The sequence below is a fragment of the Schistocerca cancellata genome, chromosome 2 (assembly GCF_023864275.1).
Source record: "Schistocerca cancellata isolate TAMUIC-IGC-003103 chromosome 2, iqSchCanc2.1, whole genome shotgun sequence".
Lineage (NCBI taxonomy): Eukaryota > Metazoa > Arthropoda > Insecta > Orthoptera > Acrididae > Schistocerca > Schistocerca cancellata.
Window position 1 is genome coordinate 704,854,767 of NC_064627.1, and position 26,329 is coordinate 704,881,095.

Here is a 26,329-nt window from a genome sequence, read left to right on the forward strand (position 1 = left end):
ACCTCATCGCTAGTGTGGTAGCCTTCACATCAGATCACAATATTTATGAAACATCAATAACTTCTGTCAAAATACAACATAGTCAAAATGTTCATGAACCAAGCGGAGCAGTTCATGGCAAAATATTCACCAGAAATTATTCAGTGATCACTCCAAAACAGAGGAATAAAATCAAAGCATGATATAGCCAGATAACAGGTATCTTAATCAGAGTTTCATGTAGGCAAGAGGTGCTGGGAATCACACGTTCGTGATCTGTCACTCCAAGCATACAGTAAACTATCATTGTTGCTTGGCCTGCTGCAGATGCTCTTGTGACTGGCCTGCAATAATGGCCAATTCCTGCTGCCGACACCCTCACCATATGTGTGCGAAGTTACACATATTGACTTGTCTGCATCATCCATTTGCATGTCTGGTTCGTGATGACTGGGTGTTGTGTGATGTCCTTAGGTTAGTTAGGTTTAAGTAGTTCTAAGTTCTAGGGGACTGATGACCATAGATGTTAAGTCCCATAGTGCTCAGAGCCATTTGAACCATGTCTGGTTGGGCTACTAAACCATATTTTGTGCCTTATGTTTCATCTCTTGCCGTTGAAGACATTGTCAGTTGCTATAGAAACAGCTTGCTGATTCTCCAAGATTGTTGTTGTTGTTGTGGTCTTCAGTCCAGACACTGGTTTGATGCAGCTCTCCATGCTACTCTATCCTGTGCAAGCTTCATCATCTCCCAGTACCTACTGCAACCTACATCCTTCTGAATCTGTGTAGTGTATTCATCTCTTGGTCTCCCTCTACGATTTTTACCCTCCGCACTACCCTCCAATGCTAAATTTGTGATCCCCTGATGCCTCAGAACCTGTCTGACCAACCGATCCCTTCTTCTAGTCAAGTTGCGCTACAAATTTCTCTTCTCCCCAGTTCTAGTCAATACCTCCTCATTAGTTATGTGATCTACACACTTAATCTTCAACATTCTTCTGTAGCACCACATTTCGAAAGCTTCTATTCTCTTCTTGTCCAAACTATTTATTGTCCATGTTTCACTTCCATACATGGCTACACTCCATACAAATACTTTCAGAAACGACTTCCTCACACTTAAATCTATACTCAATGTTAAAAAATTTCTCTTCAGAAACGCATTCCTTGCCAATGCCAGTCTACATTTTATATCCTCTCTACTTTGACCATCATCAGTTTGCTCCCCAAATAGCAAAACTCATTTACTACATTAAGTGTCTCATTTCCTAATCTAGTTCCCTCAGCATCACCCTATTTAATTCGACCACATTCCATTATCCTCGTTTTGGTTTTGTTGATGTTCATGTTATATCCTCCTTTCAAGACACTGTCCATTCCATTCAGCTGTTCTTCCAGGTCCTTTGCTGTCTCTGACAGAATTGCAATGTCATCGGCTAACCTCAAAGTTTTTATTTCCTCTCCCTGGATTTTAATTACTACTCCAAATTTTTCTTTTGTTTCCTTTACTGCTTGCTCAATATACAGACTGAATAACATCGGGGATAGGCTACAAACCTGTCTCACTCCCTTCCCAACCCCTGCTTCCCTTTCACACCCCTTGACTCATAACTTCCACATGGTTTCTGTACAAATTGTAAATAGCCTTTTGCTCCCTGTATTTGACCCCTGCCACCTTCAGAAACTGAAAGAGAGTATTTCTGTCAACATAGTCAAAAGCTTTCTCTAAGTCTACAAATGCTAGAAACGTAGGTTTGCCTTTCCTTGATCTATTTTCTAAGGTAAGTCGTAGGGTCAGCATTGCCTCACGTGTTCCAACATTTCTACGGAATCCAAACTGATCTTCCCCGAGGTCGACTTCTACCAGTTTTTCCATTCACCCGTAAAGAATTCGTGTTAGTATTTTGTAGCCGTGGCTTATTAAACTGATAGTTCGGTAATTTTCACATCTGTCAACATCTGCTTTCTTTGGGATTGGAATTATTATATTCTTCCTGAAGTCTGAGGATATTTCGCCTGTCTCATACATCTTGCTCACCAGATGGTAGAGTTTTGTCATGACTGGCTCTCCCAAGGCCGTCAGTAGTTCTAATGGAATGTTGTCTACTCCCGGGGATGTCTCCAGCTACAGGAGATAAAATGTCAAGCAGAAAAATATGCTTTGTGGCATGTCCAAAATTCTGAACAATAGCTATGAGCAAGGAAGTTTTGATGGTTGTTGGTATCATAATGTGTAATCATGTATAATAATACAATTTTCTATTATTTTAGAGCAGTCAGTACAGCACTGTAGCTGCAGGAGTTCTAAAGATTGTAAATTCCAAAAAGTTAATATTTCTTTTCCAACTGAATATTTGACTTCTAGTTAGTATTATTGCTTTATATAAGGCTTTCAATGATTATTCAGCTATCTGGCAAGAATTGACCAAAGTTTGACAGTCTGTATTTTCTACTATTATCAGTTAGTTTTGTTAGACTATCTTTATGACTGTAGTTCACAATTCAGCATTATTTTAATAGCAAACTATATTTTGTCACACTATCCAAATACTTCCAGTATCAAACCTTATTTAAAGTTTACACCTCGTAGCTCAGGTTTGCGCAATGTTTTGTCTGCTATAAGAACAATTTTCTTTTCATTCTTTATTTGGCTATATATATTACTTTCGGTTAAGCGAGGTGGCACAAGGACTCACATTTAAGAGAAGCAGAGCTCCAATCTCCGTCCAGAGATACAGCTGTAGATTTTATCTCACTTTCCTAATTTACATGAATACCAGAATTGTTCCTTTGATAATGAAGAAGCTTATAGCCCACTTTATCATCCAATCTGAGCTGCTTGTCCATCTCTCAGCCGCATTATCAAGTGGGCATGACACCCTTATCTTCCTTCACTTGTATGACACCCTTATCTTCCTTCACTTGTTCTTGATGGGGCTCTATCCCAGTGTTTTATTAACTTACATGCAACTTGGCAGCTAATCCTACTTTTCTGATCTCTCCGTTGGTTCTTGGGTCACTGAATTTCGATCCTACTTCTCTATTAAATAGAGACTTGTCCTTTTGGAAATGTAAATAATGAACCTGCTGCTGAAAGTTCATTGACCTTCTCTCATAATTTTTTTTTAAATCCATGTACATATGATCTTACCCCAGCTGAAGCTGTTATATGTATAATAGTTTATACTGAACGCATATGTTCTTTTCTCATTAGGTTGCACAGTAGTAAAGTGTTAAATTTTAGGAAGTGGTGTACACTTGGTCACCCTAGTTTTAATGTGATCAGCATTTTCTGCATTGTTTCTGAATTTCAATAGAGTGGCAGTTAAGTGTTTTACAAAATAATGTCATATTAACGTATGTTCCAATTTCACTTAATTTTTGAAAAGACATATCAGTTCTTTGGCAGCGGCCACTAAAATTTTGTAGGAGTTTTCAGAAATTTGCGAATGCCGTCAGATTATTATAATGCATGTCTTGTAATTTTTTGTTAAGCTTTTCTCAGCATTTAGTCTACATTGTTAAAACTCATCTTTCAGTTACACTCCCATTTTTAGTATCAGAGTTGTGCTTTATAAAATCTCACTGTGCATTGGTATAAGAGTAGCAGACAGATATAAAAGCAAACATACTTTTTTTGCCATGTTCGTTGTAATGCTTATTTCAGTGTAATATCTCTTTTTCTTTTAGGGAGAACCAGACTGTTGGATATTCATTCAAGGTCTTAACTGGCTTCAGCCTTCTCTCGCTGTCTCTCCCACCTTTCTCACTGACTTTGACAGAACTGTTCATAATCTGCCACCAAATGTGAATGAGAAAGCTTTAATATGGATATACAAAAGGTAATTACATCTGGATTATTTACTTTTTATATATGCAGATACTGTACAAAACTGTAGAACATTCTGTGTAACCAATATTCTCTTGGTTCTTCAACATTATCTCTACAGCAGTAAATTTTTCCCTGTTATTCTTCAGTCTTTATATTTTTCTGGTATTTGTATACATTAGAATCTTTTATCCTATATTATCCCTTCTTTATAGTTCAGATCCCCCTCCACTCCCTCCCCTGCCCCTCCCCCCCACCTCCCTCTCACCACCACCACCACCACAGTCATGTTATTTTGCTCTGATTGTGGATAATGTTTCCACTTTTGAGCCTTAACAGTGAATCACTGCAACCTACTCTCCTGCCCCTAATTTCATACAGTCTGTAAGCCATGGCGTGTTCCTTATCTTTCCTGGCCCTTAAAGTTCTTCATTTCCTTTCTGTTGAGAATCATGAAGCATTGTCACATTTTAAGGACTTGTAAATGCATAAGCTGAGTAACACGTGTTGATAGGAATTCTTTATACTTCAGTCAGTTATAAGGTGTAAAATGGCGCAAGTAAAAATGTAAGTATTGGTTAACATATATACAGTACCATTTATCATATTATTCTTTGGCTAGCATTCAAGTTTAGGCACATATTGCACAGAAGTACTCTCACTGGATTGCCACAAGGGGCCTTCAGTAACTAATGTAACACACCTTTTTCCCCAAAAGCAGGTTGGCTTTATTCAGTATTCCAATACAATATATTATTCTCACTCTGTTAGCTATAAAACCCTATTTTTCAACACAATATGCATTCAATGCAACATCCTTACACCACATTGCTGATAGGCCTGTTATGCCTTTGTGGTACCACTCTACTGGTTGACTTCGGAGCCAACGTCTTGCTGCATCAGTAACGCCCTCTCATCCGTGTACTGACGTCTGAGTCACAGCTCTCGTACAAGATAAGTAATTTAAGTAGTAATAAACTGTTTTTAACACTTTAAACTAATTTATTACGTTAATTATAGTGCTCTTCAAGCGTACCATTAAAGGTTTTTGTCTTACTCGCGTATTTTCACAGTAATTATGTAAAGTTCGTTTTGTTTACATATCACGGCCAGACCGAACTTTTGAGCTTGCGGATTAAATTTCATACCGCAATTTTAAGTGCATTTACTGATAGTTTAGTGTGCTAAATACGTTTGCTGCCCCTTTATATCTGTAGAGTATCGTCATCTCTTAAGTAATTTCCAGTAAAAAAACTTCTGAACCACTGTTTACACAGTCGCGAGTAGGCCTAATTTTTCGTACACGTATTTTCATTGTTTTCCGGTAACTTAATTGTCTTTCTGTCACTAAAATCGATTTGTACCATGAATGTAAAGTGCCTGACGTGCCGTAGAATCGTTAGCTCTGTGGTCTGGTGTGATGGATGTAGTAACTTTTGTCACTGGGGCGATTGTAGTGGCGTGGGAATTGGGAAAATGAGTGAGACTCATCAGTGGTTCTGTAGGCTATGCAGTAGAGATAGAAAGATTGTGGAACAGGAGGGGAAAATTGCTGCCCTTCAGGCTGAGTTAGATGAGGCTAGGTGAGAACTGTGCAGGTTAAGGGGAGAGAAGGGTAAACAGGGGTGGGAAGTGGCAACAGGCATAAGGAACAGGCCAAGAAATTCTTCTGACAGCTTTGTTATTAATGAACAAAATAGGTTTGACCTGTTGCCTCAGTCAGAAACTGATGAGCCTCTCACAGAAATAGATGTAGACAGGGCTCAACAAGCTTTCAGCAGCAAATTGGATAAGAATGTAGGAAAGTCTGCAAAGAGAAAGAAAATCTTGTTGCTAGGTAGTTCGCATGCTAGGGGTGTGGGCCAACTTCTGCAGGATGAATTAGGATCAGAATACCAGGTCACAAGTTTTTTCAAACCTAGTGCTGGACTGGGGCAGGTTACAGAGGATTTAGGTTCACCATGTAGTGGCTTTACTAAGGTAGATACCATGGTTATTGTGGGTGGGTCGGGCAACAGCATTGACAGAGATCCGGGGTACAGCATAGAGTGTGACCTGACAAAGATTGCATCAACATCGAGTCATACCAGTGTTGGGTTTGTGTCAGTTCTGGAGTGCCTGACTGACCTCATTTGAGCTCTTCTGTCAGGAGAGTTAATTTGGAGTTGGAACAGCTACTTGGATCTGGCGCAGGGTCATACATTGGTGTGGTTCCTGTTGATTCACTCTGTAGGTGGGACTATACTAGACATGGCCTACACCTCAACAAGAAAGGGAAGGGTAAACTGGCTGGGCTGATGGCAGGAAATTTAAAGGGGGGAGGAACTACATCTCATGGTGGAAACTCTTTTTTAGTGTAAGATCAGTGTCCAGTGGGAAACTCAGCCAAGCAAGTACTAAAGATGTTAAAAAAGCTCAAGATACTCACAAAAGTAAAGTGAAAAATAATGTTAGTATATTTCATCAAAATATTGGGAGACTGAAGAATAAAACTGATGAGCTTCTGCTTTGTTTAGAAGATATAGAAACTGAGAATGTAATAGATGTACTATGCCTGTCTGAGCATCACATTGTCACTGATATGCAAAAGGTTAGCATCAATGGGTACAAATTAGCTGCACATATAAGCAGAGATAATATGATGAGAGGAAGAGTTGCCATATATGTCAAAAGCTTCCACAGTGTAAAAAATTTAGAAACTAAAAAATTTTGTGTAGAGCAACATATGAAAGCATGTGCCACTGAACTTAAACTAAATGATGGCACTTTCATAATTGTAACAGTGTATAGGTCCCCCTCACGGAATTTCCAGCTATTTCTAGAAAACTTGGATGCTTCGTTGTGCTGTCTGTCAGACAGGGTGAAGCAAATTAATAATCATTTGAAACTTCCTGGCAGATTAAAACTGTGTGCCGGACCGAGACTCGAACTCGGGACCTAGTTCGAGTCTCGGTCTGGCACACAGTTTTAATCTGCCAGGAAGTTTCATATCAGTGCACACTCTGCTGCAGAGTGAAAATCTCATTCTGGAAACATCCCCCAGGCTGTGGCTAAACCATGTCTCCGCAATATCCTTTCTTTCAGGAGTGCTAGTTCTGCAAGGTTCACAGGAGAGCTTCTGTAAAGTTTGGAAGGTAGGAGACGAGGTAATGGCAGAAGTAAAGCTGTGAGGACGGGGCATGAGTCATGCTCGGGTAGCTCAGTTGATAGAGAACTTGCCCGCTGAAGGCAAAGGTCCCGAGTTCGAGTCTCAGTCCGGCACACAGTTTCAATCTGCCAGGAAGTTTCATATCAGCGCACACTCCGCTGCAGAGTGAAAATCTCATTCTGGAAATTATCATTTGTGGGGATTTCAATGTTGATTCCCTGAAAGAGTGTAATAGGAAGAATGACCTTGTAGTATTACTCAGTTCTTTCAATTTGAGCTCCGTCATTGATTTTCCTACTTGGATAACAAAGAACAGCAGTACATTGATAGATAACTTTTTTATAGACCAAGATAAGTTTAAGGACATAAATGCTTATCCTGTTGAGAATGGTATTTCAGATCATGGTGCACAGCTAGTTAGCTCCATGCAGTATATCAAATCAGACTTTCAAAGCAGTGCGTTCATTTAACAATATAAATATTGCAAACTTTAGGGAAAGCCTACAGCAGCTAGACTGGGATGAAGTGTATAAGGAACCCGATGCAAACTTATTTCTTGATACATTTTTAAGGGTATTTGAAAATTGTTTTCCCAAGAAAATAGTTAAACATAATTCCAAGAAAACATATAAAAAACCTTGCCTAACTAAAGGAATAAGAATATCTTGCAACTGTAAAAGAGAACTGTATCTAACAGCAAGAGGGAGTACTGACCCCGAAATTGTTCAATATTATAAAAACTGTTGTGCGGTACTAATAAAAGTTATTAAAAAGTCCAGAAGCATGTGTATCATGTCTGAGATCAGTAACTCTGATAATAAAATTGATAATAAAATTAAAGCAATTTGGAATATTATTGAAAGGGAAGCAGGGCAACCAAGAGCACAGGAAGACTTTAGTGCCATAAAACTGAATGACAAGTGTACTAACAAACAATCCAAAATTGAAAATATTTTCAATAATCATTTTTTAAATGTTGTGGAGAAAATAGGATCTAGATCTTCACTAGAAGAGGCAAGGCTACTAATAGAAGAGGCCATACCTGTGCAGTTTGTGAAACAACTGTAATTCCACCAACCTCTCCCTCTGAAATCAGTAAAATAATAAACTCACTGAAAAGTAAAAGCTCTTACAGAATTGATGGCATTTCCAGCAAGGTACTTAAAGCTTGTTCCCCACAGATAAGTAGGATTCTCAGCCATGTATGTAATAGCTCTTTGGAGCAGGATGTTTTCCCTGATAGACTGAAATATGCCATTGTAAAACCATTGCATAAAAAGGGGGATACGTCAGATGTCAACAACTACTGCCCAATCTCTCTTCTGACAGCTCTATCAAAAATTTTTGAGAAAGTAATGTATTCAAGAGTAGCCTCCCATATTTGTAAAAATAAAGTACTAACAAAATGTCAGTTTGGTTTTCAGAAAGACTTTTCAACAGGAAATGCTATATACGCTTTCACTGATCAAATATTAAATGCTCTGAATAACCGGGCATCACCCATTGGTATTTTTTGTGATCTCTCAAAGGCCTTTGATTGTGTAAATCATGGAATTCTTTTAGATAAGTTAAATCATTATGGTTTGAGTGGGGCAGTGCACAAATGGTTTAATTCATGGAAGAATGCAGAAAGTTGAAATAAGTGGTTCATGTAATGTTAAAACAACAGCTGATTCCTCAAACTGGGAGGCTACCAAGTACGGGGTCCCACAGGGTTCGGTCTTAGGTCCTTTACTGTTCTTGATATACATTAATGACTTACCATTCCACATTGATGAAGATGCAAAGTTAGTTCTTTTTGCTGATGAAACTAGTATAGTAATAACATCCAAAAACCAAGAACTAAGTGATGTAATTGTAAATGATGTTTTTCACAAAATTATTAAGTGGTTCTCAGCAAACAGACTCTCTTTAAAGTTTGATAAAACACAATATATACAGTTCCGTACAGTAAATGGCACAACTCCAGTAATAAATATAGACTTTGAACATAAGTCTGTAGCTAAGGTAGAATTTTCAAAATTTTTAGGTGTGTCCATTGATGAGAGGTTAAACTGGAAGCAACACATTGATGGTCTGCTGAAACGTCTGATTTCAGCTACGTGTGCTATTAGGGTTATTGCAAATTTTGGTGATAAGAATCTCAGTAAATCAGCTTACTATGCCTATTTTCATTCACTGCTTTCATATGGCATCATATTCTGGGGTAATTCATCACTGAGTAGAAAAGTATTCGTTGCTCAAAAACGTGTAATTGGAATAATTGCTGGAGCCCACCCACGTTCATCCTGCAGACATCTATGTAAGGATGTAGGGATCCTCACAGTAACCTCACAGTATATATATTCACTTATGAAATTTGTTGTTAATAATCCAACCCAGTTCAAAAGTAATAGCAGTGTGCATAGCTATAACACCAGGAGAAAGGATGATCTTCACTATACAGGGTTAAATCTGACTTTGGCACAGAAAGGGGTAAATTATGCTGCCACAAAAGTCTTTGGTCACCTACCAAACAGCATCAAAAGAATTTCTAGATGACAACTTCTTCTACTCATTGGCTGAATTTTTATATATAAATTAAGGGAAAAAACAACAACAACAACAACTTAAACATTAGTGTCATGCAATATTTTGTGTAATGTAATATCTTGTACAGACATCTTTTATTAACCTGACATGTTCCACATCATTGCGAAGTGTCGTATTCATTATCTATGGAACAAGTATTAATCTAATCTAATCTACTGCTTCCCATGGAGTGCATCCTTCAGTGGGTCAAATGGAAGTCAGAAGGTGTGCGATCCAGCCCGAAGGGTAGATAAAGAAGAAAGTCCATTGAAGTTTTGTGAGCTCCTCTTCAGTGTGCAGACTTTTATGAGTTCTTGCATTGTCATGGAGAATGTGAACTTTGCATTTTTGTGACGATGTACACACTGAAGTTATTGTATCTTTAGTTTCCTGAGGGTAGCACAATACACTTCAAAGTTGATCGTTGCACCATGAGGGAGGATATCAAACAAAATAACCCCTTGAAAGTCCCAGAAGACTGTCACCATGACTTGACTTGCTGAGTGTGCAGCTTTGGAAATTTTTTTTTTTGAAGGAGAGGTGATGTGGTGCCACTCCGTAGATTGCCATTTTGTTTACAGTGCAAAGTGATGAACTCACGTTTCATCATCCACGAAAATATTCAACAAAAAAACATCAGCCTCGTAACACATTAGAAATTCCCCACAGATGATCCTGTATTGCTCTTTATGGTCTTCTGCAGGAGGTGAGGAACCCAATAGGCACACACGTTTCAGCTACCCAACTGGTGGACATGTGTGTCAGCACTACCAAAAAGAGATGTCCAGCTGCGCAGTGAGGTGTTTAATTCCGATCTGTCAGTCACCTAGAATTAGAATATCCGTGTTCCAAAATTGCGACGAACCGCCACTTGCGAGGCCATACAGGTTGCGATCATGACAGATGCCTTGCCCAACAACTACCATGTAACTTCCTGGCAGATTAAAACTGTGTGCCGGACCGAGACTCGAACTCGAGACCTTTGCCTTTCGCGGGCAAGGAGACGAGGTACTGGCGGAAGTAAAGCTGTGAAGTCGGGGCGTGAGTCGTGCTTGGGTAGCTCAGTTGGTAGAGCACTTGCCCGCGAAAGGCAAAGGTCTCGAGTTTGAGTCTCGGTCAGGCACACAGTTTTAATCTGCCAGGAAGTTTCATATCAGTGCACACTCTGCTGCAGAGTGAAAATCTCATTCTGGAAACTCCCCATGTTTTTGAAACTTCCTGGCATATCAGTGCACATTTTGCTGCAGAGTGAAAATTTAATTCTTGTCACCATGCTCTTGTTTACTGCTAGATCTCCGTAGACATTCTGCAAGCACCTATTAATATCTGCAATACTCTGATTTCTGCCAAAAGAAACTTGATGACAGGTCTCTGCTGGGAAGGCACCTCCGTTACAGATGCCATTTTGAAGGCTACGTGTAACATCGTCACCTACCAGAGCTTCATGAAACTGTAGGGACTGAAGTGGGAATATTCTATGATGTTCCATAATAAATTCTACATTTTTTTCAACTGAAATTGGCCAAGAAAGAAAATGTGTTGCATTATTTATTGAATGCCTCTAGTACATACCTATGTTAATTCTTATATTTCTTCTGCATTCTGTACTGTCTTCACAAGCTTCTTCACTCTTTTCCAGTGCACTGGAATTATCAAAAGCATTCAGTTAAACGCACAAGACCATTCAATAAAACAGAAAATGTTTTTGTCATGTGCTATCCAAACTGTAAACATGAAACTTATATAACATAATTCACATAAACTTCTAATTTTTCCAGTGCTGTTAAACACTGATTTCCATGTTTAATCATGTTATTACTCATGTTTATTTTCATCTTGCATTTAAGTGAAAAGTTAAAAAGTACAACAAATTTCATACTCCAGAAAGAATTTCCATTGTGCAGGTGATTGTGTGCTGATTTGAAACTTCATGGCAGATTAAAATCCTGTACCAACTGAGAGTTGAAACTAGGATCTTTGCCTTTCATGGACAAGTCCTTTGCCTACTGAGCAATCCCAGCATGACTTGCGATCTGCCCTCACAGCTTTACTTCTTTTATATGAATGCGTGGCATCTGTGACACAATGCAGAATCTGTAACTGTGATACATTATATATAATTTTGAAGTGGTGAGGGAAGAAAGGAAAGTAAAGGGGAGGGATTATTGTTGTGCATTGGGACATTAACAGGAATCAGTAATGACGAGTGAAAACATGTGCTAGACTGGGACTGAAAACCTGGATCTTTTGCTTACTAGGTAGTTGCGGTAATCATTGTGCCAACCACTGCACCAGCCACACACAGTGTTTATCACAACACTGCAGCCACTGCTAGTTTGCTGGGCTGTAGAATGTGGGTGTGTGGCTGGTGTTAAATACACAGTTGCTGTCCAGTACATGTTGTTTGTCCTATACAAGGTGTCCCATTTTAATCTATACTGGCCAATATCTCTGGAGTGGCACAATTCTGCAACAAAAAGTCTCTAGTAAAAGTTGTAAGATTCGAAGGGGGTCATGGAGTGGTTAGCTTGAATGACCTTGAATGCTATTTTCAAGGTCAAGTTCAGGTTCATTTTTTAAAAATGGAAATCCCTATTTTTTATTCCATATTCGTATTCCACATGAAAAAAAATGCATTGTTTGTAGGAATATATTTTTGATATACCAATGGTTTGTTGCCAGGGCCACTTCATTGCAACTTTTCCAGGTTACCAGTATCTCGAGAACGGAGTGAGAGCGAGAAAAATTTTCAGTGAAAATCCTGTATGGTTTCTGAATTCTGTCCACTGGTGAAATTTTCATGAACTTGAAATGGCCTTGAAATTCTTCTGTATGGGTTAACCTGAAAGCAAATACCATTGGCATCAGTGGACTGCAATGTGCATCACGTGGAGGTTGCCCAGTGGACTTCGCACGTTGTTAAGCCTGAAAAGATCTGATCAACATGGTTCTCACTGGAAATTTAGGATCTCAGATGCTTGATCAGCTGTCCATTTTGCCTAATGCACATTTCCACTTTCTGTTGGAAACTGGTCTTGACATCATTCAATGTCTGATGGGTGATTGCCTGGAAAGCCACCACAATCCTTTCTCTCATATCTTCTGGAATCGTAGGGGGAGTGGAGCACACCTTCTGCTTCACAGGTCCCCATAAGTAGTAGTCCAGTGGTGTCAAATCTGTCAATCTTGATGGGAATTCATATATTGCACTACTGATACCAATCCATCGATTCGGGTAAGTTGCGTTAAGGTACCTTCTGACAGGTAAGACCTGATGTGCATGGGTGCCATCATGTTTGAAACCACATATGTGCTCATATGTCTAGGGGGATATTTTCTATTAAAGGAGACACCAGATTCTGGTGAATATGAAGGTAGCACAAGCTGTTAAACATTTTGCCACAAAAAACAGGACCTATCACATAATCTCCAACTATGCCCACCCAAAGATTGTTTGACCACCATCTCTGTGTTTGGTGGTCTTGTTGCCAGTGAGGATTTGCTACCACCCAGTAGTGTGTGTTACGGAGATTGACTCCTCCCCTGTTGTCAAAGTTTGGCTCATCTGTAAAGAGAGTGTGTGCGAAGAAGAAGGGATCACAACGTATTTGCATATCAGCTCATCGACAAAATACCAGGCGTCTCTCAGCATCCCCAGGCTTAGTTGCTTGGGTGATATGTACATGATATGGAATTAAAGTATTTTAAAACATGAGATACAGTTGATTGAGGCACGCCATGCATTCGCTGAATCCGACTAGTCAAAAGGTGTGGGTCTTCAGTGATGATAGCACAAACTCCCAGCACAATCACCTCTCTCGGGCCTGTCTTTTGTATCTGCCTTTTCGAGGCCCCTCTTTCATCTCATCTTACCAGAGTCCTAATTGTAACCTTCTTGGGATGACAAGCATTGGGATACCTTTTGGCATACAATCTTTGCGCGGCTACATAATTATCGCAATACTCAACAACAGTTTTTATCATTCTCACTATTTCTTATGGTATGTAATCAGCCATTTCAGACAGATTATACTCAAAAAATAAATTTTATTGATCACTTTCACTATTATTAGTTTTCTTAGGTTTTTCTTTCAACTAAACATCCTGTTTACACCACAACGTGAAGCCATAACATACAGTATTATAGTGCACTCTTTCAGAAAATCACCTAGGTGTCTAACAGATGTGTGTCTTTCAAGAGGGCACCTTTACATATCTCAGTATTGATGTAAATAATAAAATAATGACATACCCCAAGGTAATCTGTTCTTTTCAAATGTGAAGGGAAGGCAGAAATGGAAGACGGGCCCAAGAAAGTCGATTGCGAGACAAGGTGACTCAGATAAATTTTTCTCTTATGGGATCCAAACATTTGTGTGGAGAATAATTTTGCTTGTAGGGATTTGGAAAAATTTCACTTCAGGAATGCCTTAGAGTCTCGCGAGACAAGATTGTTCTGAATCCCACGAGGCAAAATTCATCAGAGTTCAACGAGGTGGAAGTATTCTAAATCCCTTTACACACATATTTTCTAAGTCCATAACAAAAAAATTTATGAGAGTCATGCCAGTCAAGAATCATTCTAAATGAATTCTGAGAAATTTTCAAAGTCTCCAAAGGTAAAATTTCTCAGAACCCCCAGTCGTGGTTTCAGATTTCCCGACAATGACTTATTACTTAGCCTCAAAGCTCCACCCTTCTCTTCTCTGATTGTGCTGGCACAAGCACAGTGCTGGTCTCTGATTTAGCACCCTCCAAGTGGTGCACATTGGTTTCCGTCAATGCCGACGGTATTTGCTTTCAGGTTAATCCATACTGAAGAATTTCAAGGCCATTTCAAGTTCACGAAAATTTTGCCAGTGGACAGAGTTCAGAAACCATACAAAAGATTTTCACTGAAAATTTTTCCTGATCTTGCTTCATTCTCAAGATACTGGTAACCTGGGAAAGTTACAATGAAGTGCCCCCTGACAATAAACTACTGGTTTTTCGAAAAAAATGTTCCCTACAAACATGTGCCCCCCCCCCTCCTCCTCCCCGCCCCAGATAGAATACGAATATGGAATAAAAATAGAGGCTGCCATTTGCAAAAATAAACTTGACCTTGGTTTGACCTTGAAAACAGGTTTCAAGGTCATTTCAAGGTAACCATACCACGACCCCCTTCAAACTTTACAACTTTTACTAGTTAAATTTTTTTTTTTTTTTTTTTTTTTCCCCAGGATTGTGCCACCCCAGAGATACCGGCCAGTATAGATTAAAATGGGACACCCTGTATAATGTTAACCACACTGAAAAGGAATTTCATAAACACCCAGTTGGTTTTCACTTGCAGAGCTTTCCTAATCTGATTTTCGTACATCCAATCTTACTGCCTCTTCCAGGCTCACCAGTTTGTCCAGTAAGCTGTCAGCATTAGAACCTGCATAGGGCCTTTGTACTGAAATTTTAAGCATGTTCAGAGTACAAGGTGTGCAAACTAAAACTGGCCCAGAAAATATTTACAGTAAGACTGATGCAGAATTGACCTTCATTAATGAACATCACATAAGGTTCTGGGAGTGGCCACTATTTATGTTGAGGCAGTGCTGTGCTCGATTTACCAAATTGTGACATACATGTACCATATCTGCGTGAGGAATAGCAGGAGTAGTGTTCAGTTTACCCCACAGATGAAAATCACAGAGAGAGAAATCAGGTGATCAAGGCCACACTGTAGCAAACCAAGCCCCCCCCCCCTCTCCCCCCCCCCCCCCACCCTCCTCTGCTAGGTCACCAGCACATGCAGTTAGTCCATGTAATGGGGCTGTTATGTGCCGATCTGGCTGAGCTCTCTGGAAACACAGAGATCAGTCTACTGGCACCTGAGCTGTCACATGTATGCCGAGCAGTGATTGTTCATCTTCTTGTGGCTTTCGAACTCCCGGCAGTGACCACCTTGCCAGGCAGCCCACGCTATGGTTGAGTGGTGCCCACAAGGTGAGGCCCTGATAGGAATGGGTGGTAATGGGGCGGATGCTCTTATGAAGCATGCTAAGCTCCACACCTCCAGCCGGTCTTCCACAACCATCTCTTTAGACAGCTACTTTTACTTCCTTGGCCCTCCCCTCCCTGGTCACCCTTTGGGAGGGGGGGCCAGGCATACCAACTTGGAGCAAAACCTTTTCCCTGTTACTTGGTTTGGTCTAGGACAGATGGGGTGAATTTCACCACTACCAAACTGCTCTTTTTTGTAGAACATATCAAAGATAGGTTTAATGTAGTTGACTCACTTAGTAAGATGTGACTGCCAGTCAGTCAACTTTCCTTTGTGCTTGTGACCGCTTAGGGGAGGGACATCCTGCTGGGCGTTACCCCTCTCCAGTGCTTAAATATGACCCAGGGCATTATTTCCACAGGGACATTCTCCTTCAATCTGAAAAGGAACTTATCACTTATCTGAAACAGTGCGGCATCCGTTTCATCCAGTGAGTGCAGCACTAATCTGAAACAGTGCGGCATCCATTTCATCCAGTGAGTCCAGAGAGGTCCTAAGGACAATTGCATTGATACCAGTACTCAGATCTTGGCTTTTGAATGGGTACCCTTCCAGAAAAAGTCAAAGTTATTGTTTACCATTGTGACATGAAGCCCTACATCTCACCTCACCCGCACTGTTTCCAGTGTCACGTCTTCATGATGTGGGGCAAATCCTATTTGCGGTGACTGCAGCCACCCTCTCCATGTGTGGAGTCCTTGCATCCCACTGCCCAAGTGCACGAACTGTTTGGACCCACACACTCCTCTGCTGCGAGATTGCCCTATCTATAAAAAGGAAAGAAAGATTCAGGAATTCAAAACTCTCAACCATCTATCCTACTCAGAGGTCCAACAACAGCCAACAGAAATTCAACCATCTCCACCCAGTATCCTTACATCTGCCTTTGCTTCTGTTAGTTTCTCTGCCCCCCCCCCCCCCCCCCCTCCTTCTTACCCCCATCCTGTCCTTGTGGCTATTAAAGATAACCGTCGAGCCCTCCAATGCTACATACAGCATCCATCTCTTGCCCACCTCCTGGCCTTCAAGTGGCTTTGTGTCCAGGTCGATTATTTTATAAAACGCCAGAAATGGATTTGTTGGGAATGGTATGTCACTGCCATAGGGCTGGATTCTTCCTCTTCCCAGGTATGGACAAAGATCAAATGCAATTTTAGCCACTGTACTGCCACTCATGTCCCAGGAATTTCCCTGAGTGGTGTTACCCTCACCAGCTTGGACGCTACTGCTGAGCATTCTGCTAGGCATTTCACCCAGGCCTCTGTGCCGGTCCACTACCCACCCATGTTCCATCTTCTCAAACACTGTCCTTTAAAAATAACACCCTGTTTAATGAGTGGGAATTCATGAACGTTCTTGCTGTCTGCCCCGACATGGTTCGTGGACCACACTGGTTGCACAACCAAATGTTTCAACTCTTATCAGTGGCGAGCCAACATCATGTACTGTTTCTAACCATCTCCGGAGCAAGGGAGAATTGTCTTTCAAATGGCAAAAAAGTTTTGTTATGCCAGTTTTGAAATTGAGTAAACCGCCTCTTCAGATCGACAGCTGTCATTGTTTTAACCAATGTCCTCTGCAGCTTTCTTGAATGTACGGCAAGTCAAAGGCTGTATTGTATCTTGAATTCCGTGACCTTTTGACTTCGACCCAGGGTGGTTTTCACGAAGGGCGCTGTAATGCAGATAATTTAGTCCACCTAGAGTTTGCTACTTGAATAGCCTCTGCCTGGTGTCACCACCTTGTTGCAGTCTTCTTCAGTCTGCATAAAGCTTACTATCTACATCGTGACGCCACATCATTGCTACCTTACATGAGTGAGGCGTTTGTGACCCTCTTCAGGTTTTTACTCAGAACTTTTCTTCATGTTGCAATTTTCAGGGACAGGTTGGTGCCTCCCATAGCAACTTCCATCTGCAGGAGACTGGGATTCTGCAGGGTTCTGTTTTGAGTGTCCCTCTGTTTTTAATGGCAATCAATGCTATGGTGATGGGTGCAAGGCCTACGGTACCCCCTCTTCTTATGCTGATGATTTTTACATTTATTTTTATTCGTCCACAATGGACTTTGCTGAACACAGACTGCAAGGAGCAATACACAGAGCACATTCTTGTGCTTTCACTCAAGGCTTCCATTTTTCAACTGTCAAGATCTGCATTATGCAATCCTGTCATTGCCATACAGTCCATTCCCATACCGATCTGTACCTTGATGGCCAGTCGCTCAATGTGGTGGACTCTTACCATTTTTTGGGACTGGGCTTTGATGCCTGGTTGACATGGCTTCCCCATCTTCATTAACTAAAGCAAACATGTTGATCACACCTCAATGCTCTTCAGTGCCTTAGCGGCACTGACTGGTGTGTGGACCACTATACTCTGATATAGCTCTACAAAGCATTGATCCAGTCCCATCTAGATTATGGGAATCTCTCATATGGCTAGACATACAGATACTGGACCCGATATGCCATTGCGAGGTACGACCAGCAACTGGTACCGTTTGGACTAGCCTTATGATCAGTCTCCCAACAGAGGCAGGGGTTCCACCAGTGCGTGCCTAAACTGTTGATTGCCTATGTGTTATGCATCCATTGCTCCTGGTGCAACTGAACTACTATCTCCTCTTTCCAGATATTACTGAACTCCAGCTTTCCCCTCTGCCAATTCTTCTCCGGGCCTGCTCACAGTATGGCTTCATGGTGCATCTCCCTGTGACAGCACTGCCTTGACCTTTCACAAGATCTGAAAGACTCAGCTCATCCTGCAACTGTCTACTGCCAGTTCCTCTCCATTGTTGGCATGTTTTGGGGTTCAGAATTAATCTATACTGATGACTCGATGGTGCCAGTCACGCTGGCTTTGCTTACATTCATGCACAATGTAATGATTTCCACCCCTTGCTGGATGGCTGCAGTGTTTTCACTGAGGAGTTGGTAGCCATCTCTCATGCTCTTGACCACATTCGTTCCTTCACCACTCAGTCCTTCCTCAACTGTAGCGACTCTTTGTACAGTTTACAAGCTCTTGACCAGTGTTACACTCGTCATTCCTTGGTCCTGACTATCCAGGATTCCTTTTTTGCCCTCAAACAATGTGGTCACTAGGCGGTCTTTGTGTGGACCCTGTGTCATGTTGAGATCCCAGAGAATGAACTCGCTGACCGGCTCGTCCAATTGGTTATTGGCAACCCGCCTCTTGAGAAGTATATTATGCCATTAAGTTCTCCATGCAGGCCTCTTGTGAGGACTCCATCATCATTTCTAGGTCTGTTTCAGCCATACCTGGCTGACTCATGGTCATCATCTCTGTCATGAGGATCCACCCCACTGTTATTATAGTGCCCGTTTGATGGGGTTCCAAATTTTGCTGGACTGCCCTAACCTCGCCGCCCAGCAGTGGACTCTTAATCTACCTGACTTGCTACCCCTGATGTTAGTGGATGATGTCTCAGCGGCTGACCTGGTTTTAAAGTTTATTTTTGAAGGAGTTTGTACCACTGTCTGTAAGGGAGGGTGCCTAAGCCTTGTCAGCCCATTGAAGGGTTTGCTGGAGGCCCTGTTGCGTCCTCTGCTCCAAACAGGCAGCAACTGTCTGAGTTTTATAGTCCACTCCAGCTCCCATCCTACCCACTCTTTCGCTCTTATTTCCACTTCTTGCATGTTCTGTTTGACTTGGTGTTCATATGTTTTCCTGTACTTCTCTTATTGTGTCTGTGCTAACAGTCTTTTCTGGCTATTGATGAGTGGGGCACCTCTGGAAAGTGTGTGTGTGTTTTGGGGGGGGGGGGGGGGGGGATGATATGTCCCCCATCACACTTTCTGCATTTACAGGCCTCCAACTGCTCCCTGGATGGGACACCTCACCCGCCTTTGTCTCTCCTTACCCCTCTTATCTTTTCATTGCTCCTTTCTCTAAGTTTTGTTGACCTTCGGTAGACCTTGGGGTTTTTTTCCCTTGGGTTTCACACGCTAGGCTCTTCTTTGGTGTGTAGTTGTGTTGACTTGCCTGTTTCAGGTAGGAGGACCTGATGACATCATAGTTTGGTCCATTTAATCATTAAACCAACCAGCCACCCTTGTGTGTGTGTGTTGTGCTTGCGTGAATGTGTGTGTTGTCTACTTTAGAAAGCCTTTTCATCAAAAGCTTACATGTTTAGTAGTCTTTTTGTTGTGCCTGTCAGCAATTCCACATCTCCCCTATATGGTGGGTGGCAATCTGTTGTTTGTTGTTGTAGCTGGAGTCATGAACAATGGCAGTTGAGTCTCTTGTTGTTCTGCACAACTGCATCATGAATTCTGCAACAGCCAATGAGTGTCAGTAGTGTTCTGAGCTATCTACTGTGAATGTTGTATTAAATGCAAACATTAAACACGATTTTAGCGAGTCATTTAATGAATTATTATTCCAACTGTTGTGAGCAGTCAGCACAGGTGATGGTGGCCATAGTCATTGGTGAGCAACAAATTTTACATAACCAAGGAAGAGACGTAATTTGCAGGTACGCGCTTTCTTCAAGCACAAAACACATGTATGCATGTACTGCAACTGTTACTTGGAACCAGCAACAGTGCAGTCCCCGTTCTGCTTTGGCCTGCAGGAATCGCCATCATGAATTAGACTATACTTACTTTGTTTAAAATTTTAAACTGTTGTGCCATTTGTCCACATAAACTGGCTATAATGGATGTCATGCATTTCGAAGATGGGCCGACAATGGTAATTTTATGTGTTTGTGGTAACTACTGGTGGAGCAGTTAAACCATGCAGCCGTGTAAACCTTGCAGGCGTGTCCCAGGCTGGAGAAGTGGGACATGCTATTAAGCAGCGCGTACCATCACATTGGAAGTGACATGACGGAAAGGAGGCAAAGCTTAACAGTGAGTTTTGTACAAAACTGTAATAAGTGAAAATCTTACGGAATCATTGTCAGATCAGTGTATGTTCACTCTTTGATATAAAGTGTTATGTTATTGTAACTTACAGAGCAACATAAGCATATTTATGTAGACGTGCTTTCTGTTCTTTAGTAGGAAGTCAAAACTTGACAAAAATCTGGAGCTTCCAGTGGAAGAGAAGTTTCAGTGGCACAGAAGTCCACATTCAAGAACTACTACACAATTTGTCAGAATGTTAGATTAAGAAGCAGTAGTTCATAATTTCAAAGTAATAACAATTGTAATCTAAACACACTACTATTTCCCATAAGTTACAGAAAACTTCATTGTCCAAGATGCATTGCTGAAAGATGATGGTATATTTTATCTGTTGGGGAAACTTCAAGAAATACAAGCAAGACTGAAAATATTGCCCAGCCTTTGGTCATTGCCCTTCATCAGAGTCTAATTAATACAGAAAAACACACACACACACACACACACACACACACACACACACACACACACACTCTCTATTGTGTCAGTGTTGCAGCTCCAAAGTGTAGCTGTGTGTGTGTGTGTGTGTGTGTGTGTGTGTGTGTGTGTGTGTAGGTGGGTGCACGCACGCTTTTGTTAGCTCCCATTAAGGGGGATGTCCAAAAGCCTAGCAACAGTTTGTTTCGTATTTCTTGAAGTCGTTAACTTTATTTCCACCATTGCTTGTATTCCACCCAGGACTTTCCACGAATATGTTAGTTAGCACTTTTAATTTATTTTTATTTTGTTTCTTTTCAGCTTGGAAGGCCATACATTATCTCAAAAACTGTCATGGCTTCTGTCAGACAGAGAACATTTATTATCATGCTTTGAAAAGACGGCCTATCTTTGTCAGGAAAAGTATGGAGAAGCAACACTTATTTGTTTGAGAGCTGTGGAGCAGAATCAGCCCTCATTACTCGCAGAGATAGATCCATGTTTGGTAAGTCTTAGCTTAGTAAGTTCTATATTACTCATTGATTAGTGATTATGTTGTTGTTGTTGTTTTCAGTCTGATGCAGCTCTCCATACTAATCTATCCTGCGAGCCTCTTATCTCTGCATAACTACTACACCTACACCCATTTGAACCTACTTATTGTATTCAAGCCTTGTTCTCTCTCTACAGATTTTACACCCAGATTTTCGCCCATTGCCAAACTGACAGTTCTTTGGCCCCTCATGACGTATGCTGTCAGCTGATCCCTTGTTTAGTCAAGTTGTATCACAAATTTCTTTTTGCCTATTTCAGTACTGTATCATTTGTTATTCAGTCTACCCCCTGATTCTCCAGCATTATTCTATAGCACCATATTTCAAAAGTTTCTTCTTGTCTCAGTTGCCTATCACCCATATTTCACTTCCGTACAATGCTACATTCCATAAAAACACCCTATGAAAAGCTTCTTATCACTTAAGTTTGTATTAGATATTAACAAAGTCCTCTTTTTCAGAAATGCTTTCCTTGTTATTGTCAGTCTGCATTTCATATCATCTCTTCATCTTCCATCATGTAATTTTGGTGCCCAAATAACAAAATTCATGTACTACTTTATTCCCTCAGCTCCACCTGCCTTGCATAGATTACATTCCATTACCCTTGCTTTGCTTTTATTGATGTTACTCTTATCTACTCAAGACAGTATTCGTTCAATTGTACTCCTGTTTCAAATCCATTGCTGTCTCTGACAGAATTAAAATTTCACTGGCAAATTGTAAAGTTTTTATTTCTCCCTGGGCTTTAACTCATTTTCCAAATTTCTCCTTGATTCCTTTCACAGCTTGTTCAATGTACAGATTGAATAACATCAGGGATAAACTACAACCCTGTCTCACTCCCTTCTCAACTATGGCTTCATTTTCATGTCCTTAGTCTGGTTTCTGTACAACTATTAAATAACTTTTCACTCCCTGTGTTTTATCCCTGTCACTTTCAAAATTTAAGAGTGTAGTCCACTTCACACACTGTTAAAATCTCTCTTTAAATCTACAAATACTATAAACAAAGGTTTGCTTTTTTCTTCAACCCATCAATCAGGATAAGTTGTAGGGTCAGTAGTGCCTCACTTGTCTACATTTCTCCTGAACCCAAAGTAATCTTCTCCTACATTAGCCTCTACCAGTTTTCCCATTTTTCTGTAAATAGTTTGTGTCAGTATTCTACAACCATGACTTAGACTGAATGTTTGGTAGTATTCGCATGTTAGCACCTGCCTTCTTTGACATTGGAATTGTTACTTTCTTCTTGAAGTCTGAGCATATTTTGCAAGTCTCATATTTGTTACATGCAAGGTGGAATAATTTTGTCATGGCTGGCTCTCTCGAGGATTTCAATAATTCTGAGGGAATATCGTCTACTCCAGGGGCCATTTTCAAATTTCTTTAGTTTTGGTTTGCAATTCATAACCAGTAAATTATGATCTATGTACACAGATTGAAACAATGAATGAAAAATTGTACCAAGGCGAGGATTCAAACCTGAGTCTCCTGCTCACTCGCAGATGCGATAACCACTATGCCAACCTAGTACAGTTGCTATACACAACTGCATGGACTACCCTAGCATGCCTTCCCCCTCAACCCAAGTTCCCATTCTCACCTCAGCTCACTTGGTATTCATCCTAAATTCGAACAGCATTGCAGAGGCTCTCCAACTGCCTGGAATTTAGTTAATACATCTATGCCTGGGTTTCAGGCAGGATTCGCCATTTCATTTCATGCTGATGCGCTATTCCAATACAGTTAGAGAGCTTCTGCAATGCTGTTCAAGTTTAGAGGGAATTCTAAGCAGGTTGAGACATGATTGGGAATATGGGTTGAGGAGGGAGGCATGCTAGGGTAGTTTTGTGCAGTTGTGCGAAGTCACTGTGCCAGGATGGTGTAGTGGTTAGCACATCTGCCTACTGAGTGGAGACCCGCGTTCAAATCCTGGTCCTGGTCTTGATACAAACATTCATTCATCACTTCAGTCTGCATATAGACATATAGACCATATAGATGTTTGAGACTTGAGAAGGTCTCTGATTAAACCAGTAAATTATGATCAGAATCCACATATGCCCCTCGAAATGTCTTACAGTTTAAAATCTGTTTTGAAATCTCTGTTTTACCATTATATAATCTGAAACCTTCCAGTGTTCCTGAGTCTCTTCCACTTGTATGATCTTTCATTATTCTTAAACCAAATTTTAGCTTTGATTAAATTATACTCTGTACAAAATTCTATCAGGCATCTTCCTTTTTCTTTCCTTTCCTACAGCCCATCTTCTCCTACTATTTTTCATTCTGTTCCTTTTCGTCATATTGAATTCCAGCCACTCGTCACAATTAAATTTTCATCAGGTTCAAGTTTCTGTGTAATTTCCTTTGTCGTGTCATACATTCTTTTTTCAATCTCATCATCATCTGTGGAGCTAGTTGACATGTAAAATAGTCGTACTGTTCTGGGCATTGGCTACCGTAATATGTTCACTAAGCTGCGTACAGTAGCTTACCCGCATTCCTATTTTCTTATTCGTTATCAGGACTAATCCTGCATTGTCCCTGTCTGAATTTGTGTTGATAGCTCTGTACGGACCTGACCAAAAGTCCTATTCTTCCTACCACTGCACTTCACAAATTCTCCCTTTGTCTAACTTTAACCTACTCATTTTCATTTTTACATTCTCTAACCTACATACCAAATTAATGAATATAATTTTTTTCTTAAAAAAATAAATTTATGCCACTTTACTGTTCGTTGTTCATTAATTTTTCACAATTATTATTTCGACTTTGTAACCATTCTAAAGTGCTTGTTGAAATGTTAAAATATGTCTGACCTGTCTGTGATATGTCATCATCAAAAAAAAATATTTCTGGTGTTATAGATCAGCCGTCGTATTGCAGGATACAGGTACATATCCAGGATACATAACATTGCTGAAATTGTGCACAATGAAAAACCATTAACACGCAGTATGGCATATTGAACAGCAAATATATTCTTGGGACCTGCAGTCATCACTTCAGTTGATTAACAGAAGTGATGAATGCAGGTCACAATGTGACAGGAATGTATTTGCTGTTAAATAGTTCTGCTGATGGACAGAAGTGATGAATGCAGGTCACAGAAACATATTTGCTGTTAAATATGCTATACTGAATGTTAATGGTTTCTCATTGTGCACAATGTCAGCAATATTATGTATTCTGAATATTTACTTGTATCCTGTAATATGACAGTTGATCTATAAGACTAGAAATATGTTTTTTCTTTTACGATGACATGTCACAGGCAGGACAGACATTTTAACATTTCATCATTCACTTGAAAATGGCTGCAAAGTGAAATTGTTATTGTGCAAATAAATCAACAATTAACAATCAAATAGCGGAATTATCTTTCAGAAATTTCTGTGTGTCTGTGGTCCCACACAAAGGAAAGATCATTAAATGCCATTCTTGGTTTTCTTGGTGATGACATCACAGTGAGTAGTCTTTTTGCGGAGATACAAGTGGAGGGCTATTTTATCTCTGGAGTATTCTTCCCATGCGAATGCCATGTTAAGACATATAGTAGAGCAGCAAACCCAAGGGAAAAATAGAACTTAGCTGTAAATCCTCCTTACTTTCAGCCATTTGCAGTGCAAGTACAGTAAGATAATGCTGGCTAATTTAGAAGACTAGATCATTCAATCATCCAGACTGTTGCCCCCACAACCACTGAAAAGGCTGCTACCCTCATCAGGCACCACATGTTAGTCTGACCTCTCCACATATCTTTCTCCATTGTGGTCACACCTGTGATATGGCTATCTACAGTGTAGAGGCACGCAAGGCACCCCACATTGGCGAGGTAATGGTTCATGGTGATTCTAAATTCCGCTAACGTAACATTCCAGATTCGTCAGATCTGATTTTTAACAATATTTGAGTCAGAAGAATAGTGTCCAGTTATCATCAGCCAGAGGTGAAAACATGAAATGTGAGACATTCAGTTGCAGGGAAGCAGTTGGAAGTAGCAACAACTACAATATATGTTATGAGACAGTATTTATCTGCACAGTGCACTTCACAGATAATGATATAACTGATGAAACTTGATCAAAGCCAAATACAAGCAAAAGTCAGAAACAGCAAATAGAACGAGAATCAAAAGAATAAACTATAGGTCATACTTAAAAAAAAAAATCACAGACTTTAGTCTTTGGAGTAAGAAATGAGATGGCTTAGATTTGGAAGTAGTCATTGAAACCCACTAGTCCTCCTGGCCTCAGTCTCTGTAAGCCTCTGCCCCACATCTGCTTCCATCCATGCCCCATGAGCCTAACTTCACTCATTCTGCACTCACTCACTCACTCTCTCTTCTCCAGTCTCCCCCTCCCAATCCACTCCTCTGTTCTCATGCACTGCCTGCAGCCATGCTAAAGAGAAGTACCAAAGTCCATTTTTCAGTGAAACTAGTACTCAGTCCCCCCATGAACCATGGACCTTGCCGTTGGTGGGAAGGTTGCGTGCCTAAACGATACAGATAGCTGTACCGTAGGTGCAACCACAACGGAGGGGTATCTGTTGAGAGGCCAGACAAACGTGTGGTTCCTGAAGAGGGGCAGCAGCCTTTTCAGTAGTTGCAGGGGCAACAGTCTGGATGATTGACTGATCTGGCCTTGTAACATTAACCAAACGGCCTTGCTGTTGTGGTACTGCGAACAGCTGAAAGCAAGGGGAAACTACAGCTGTAATTTTTCCCGAGGGCATGCAGCTTTACTGTATGGTTAAATGATGATGGTGTCCTCTTGGGTAAAATATTCCGGAGGTAAAATTGTCCCCCATTCGGATCTCCGGGCGGGGACTACTCAAGAGGACGTCAT

At 40.7% G+C, this 26,329-nt stretch overlaps 1 protein-coding gene across 2 annotated transcripts in view; it reads left to right on the forward strand.

The window, feature by feature from the left end:
- Positions 1-26,329, forward strand: part of LOC126162495 (run domain Beclin-1-interacting and cysteine-rich domain-containing protein) — a 234,971-nt gene that overhangs the window by 69,971 nt on the left and 138,671 nt on the right. For both annotated transcript variants that reach the window (XM_049919039.1, XM_049919040.1), the window contains exons 3-4: positions 3,672-3,823; positions 21,238-21,421. In XM_049919039.1, the coding sequence (XP_049774996.1) occupies positions 3,672-3,823; positions 21,238-21,421 (336 nt within the window). The remainder of the gene's footprint in view (positions 1-3,671; positions 3,824-21,237; positions 21,422-26,329) is intronic.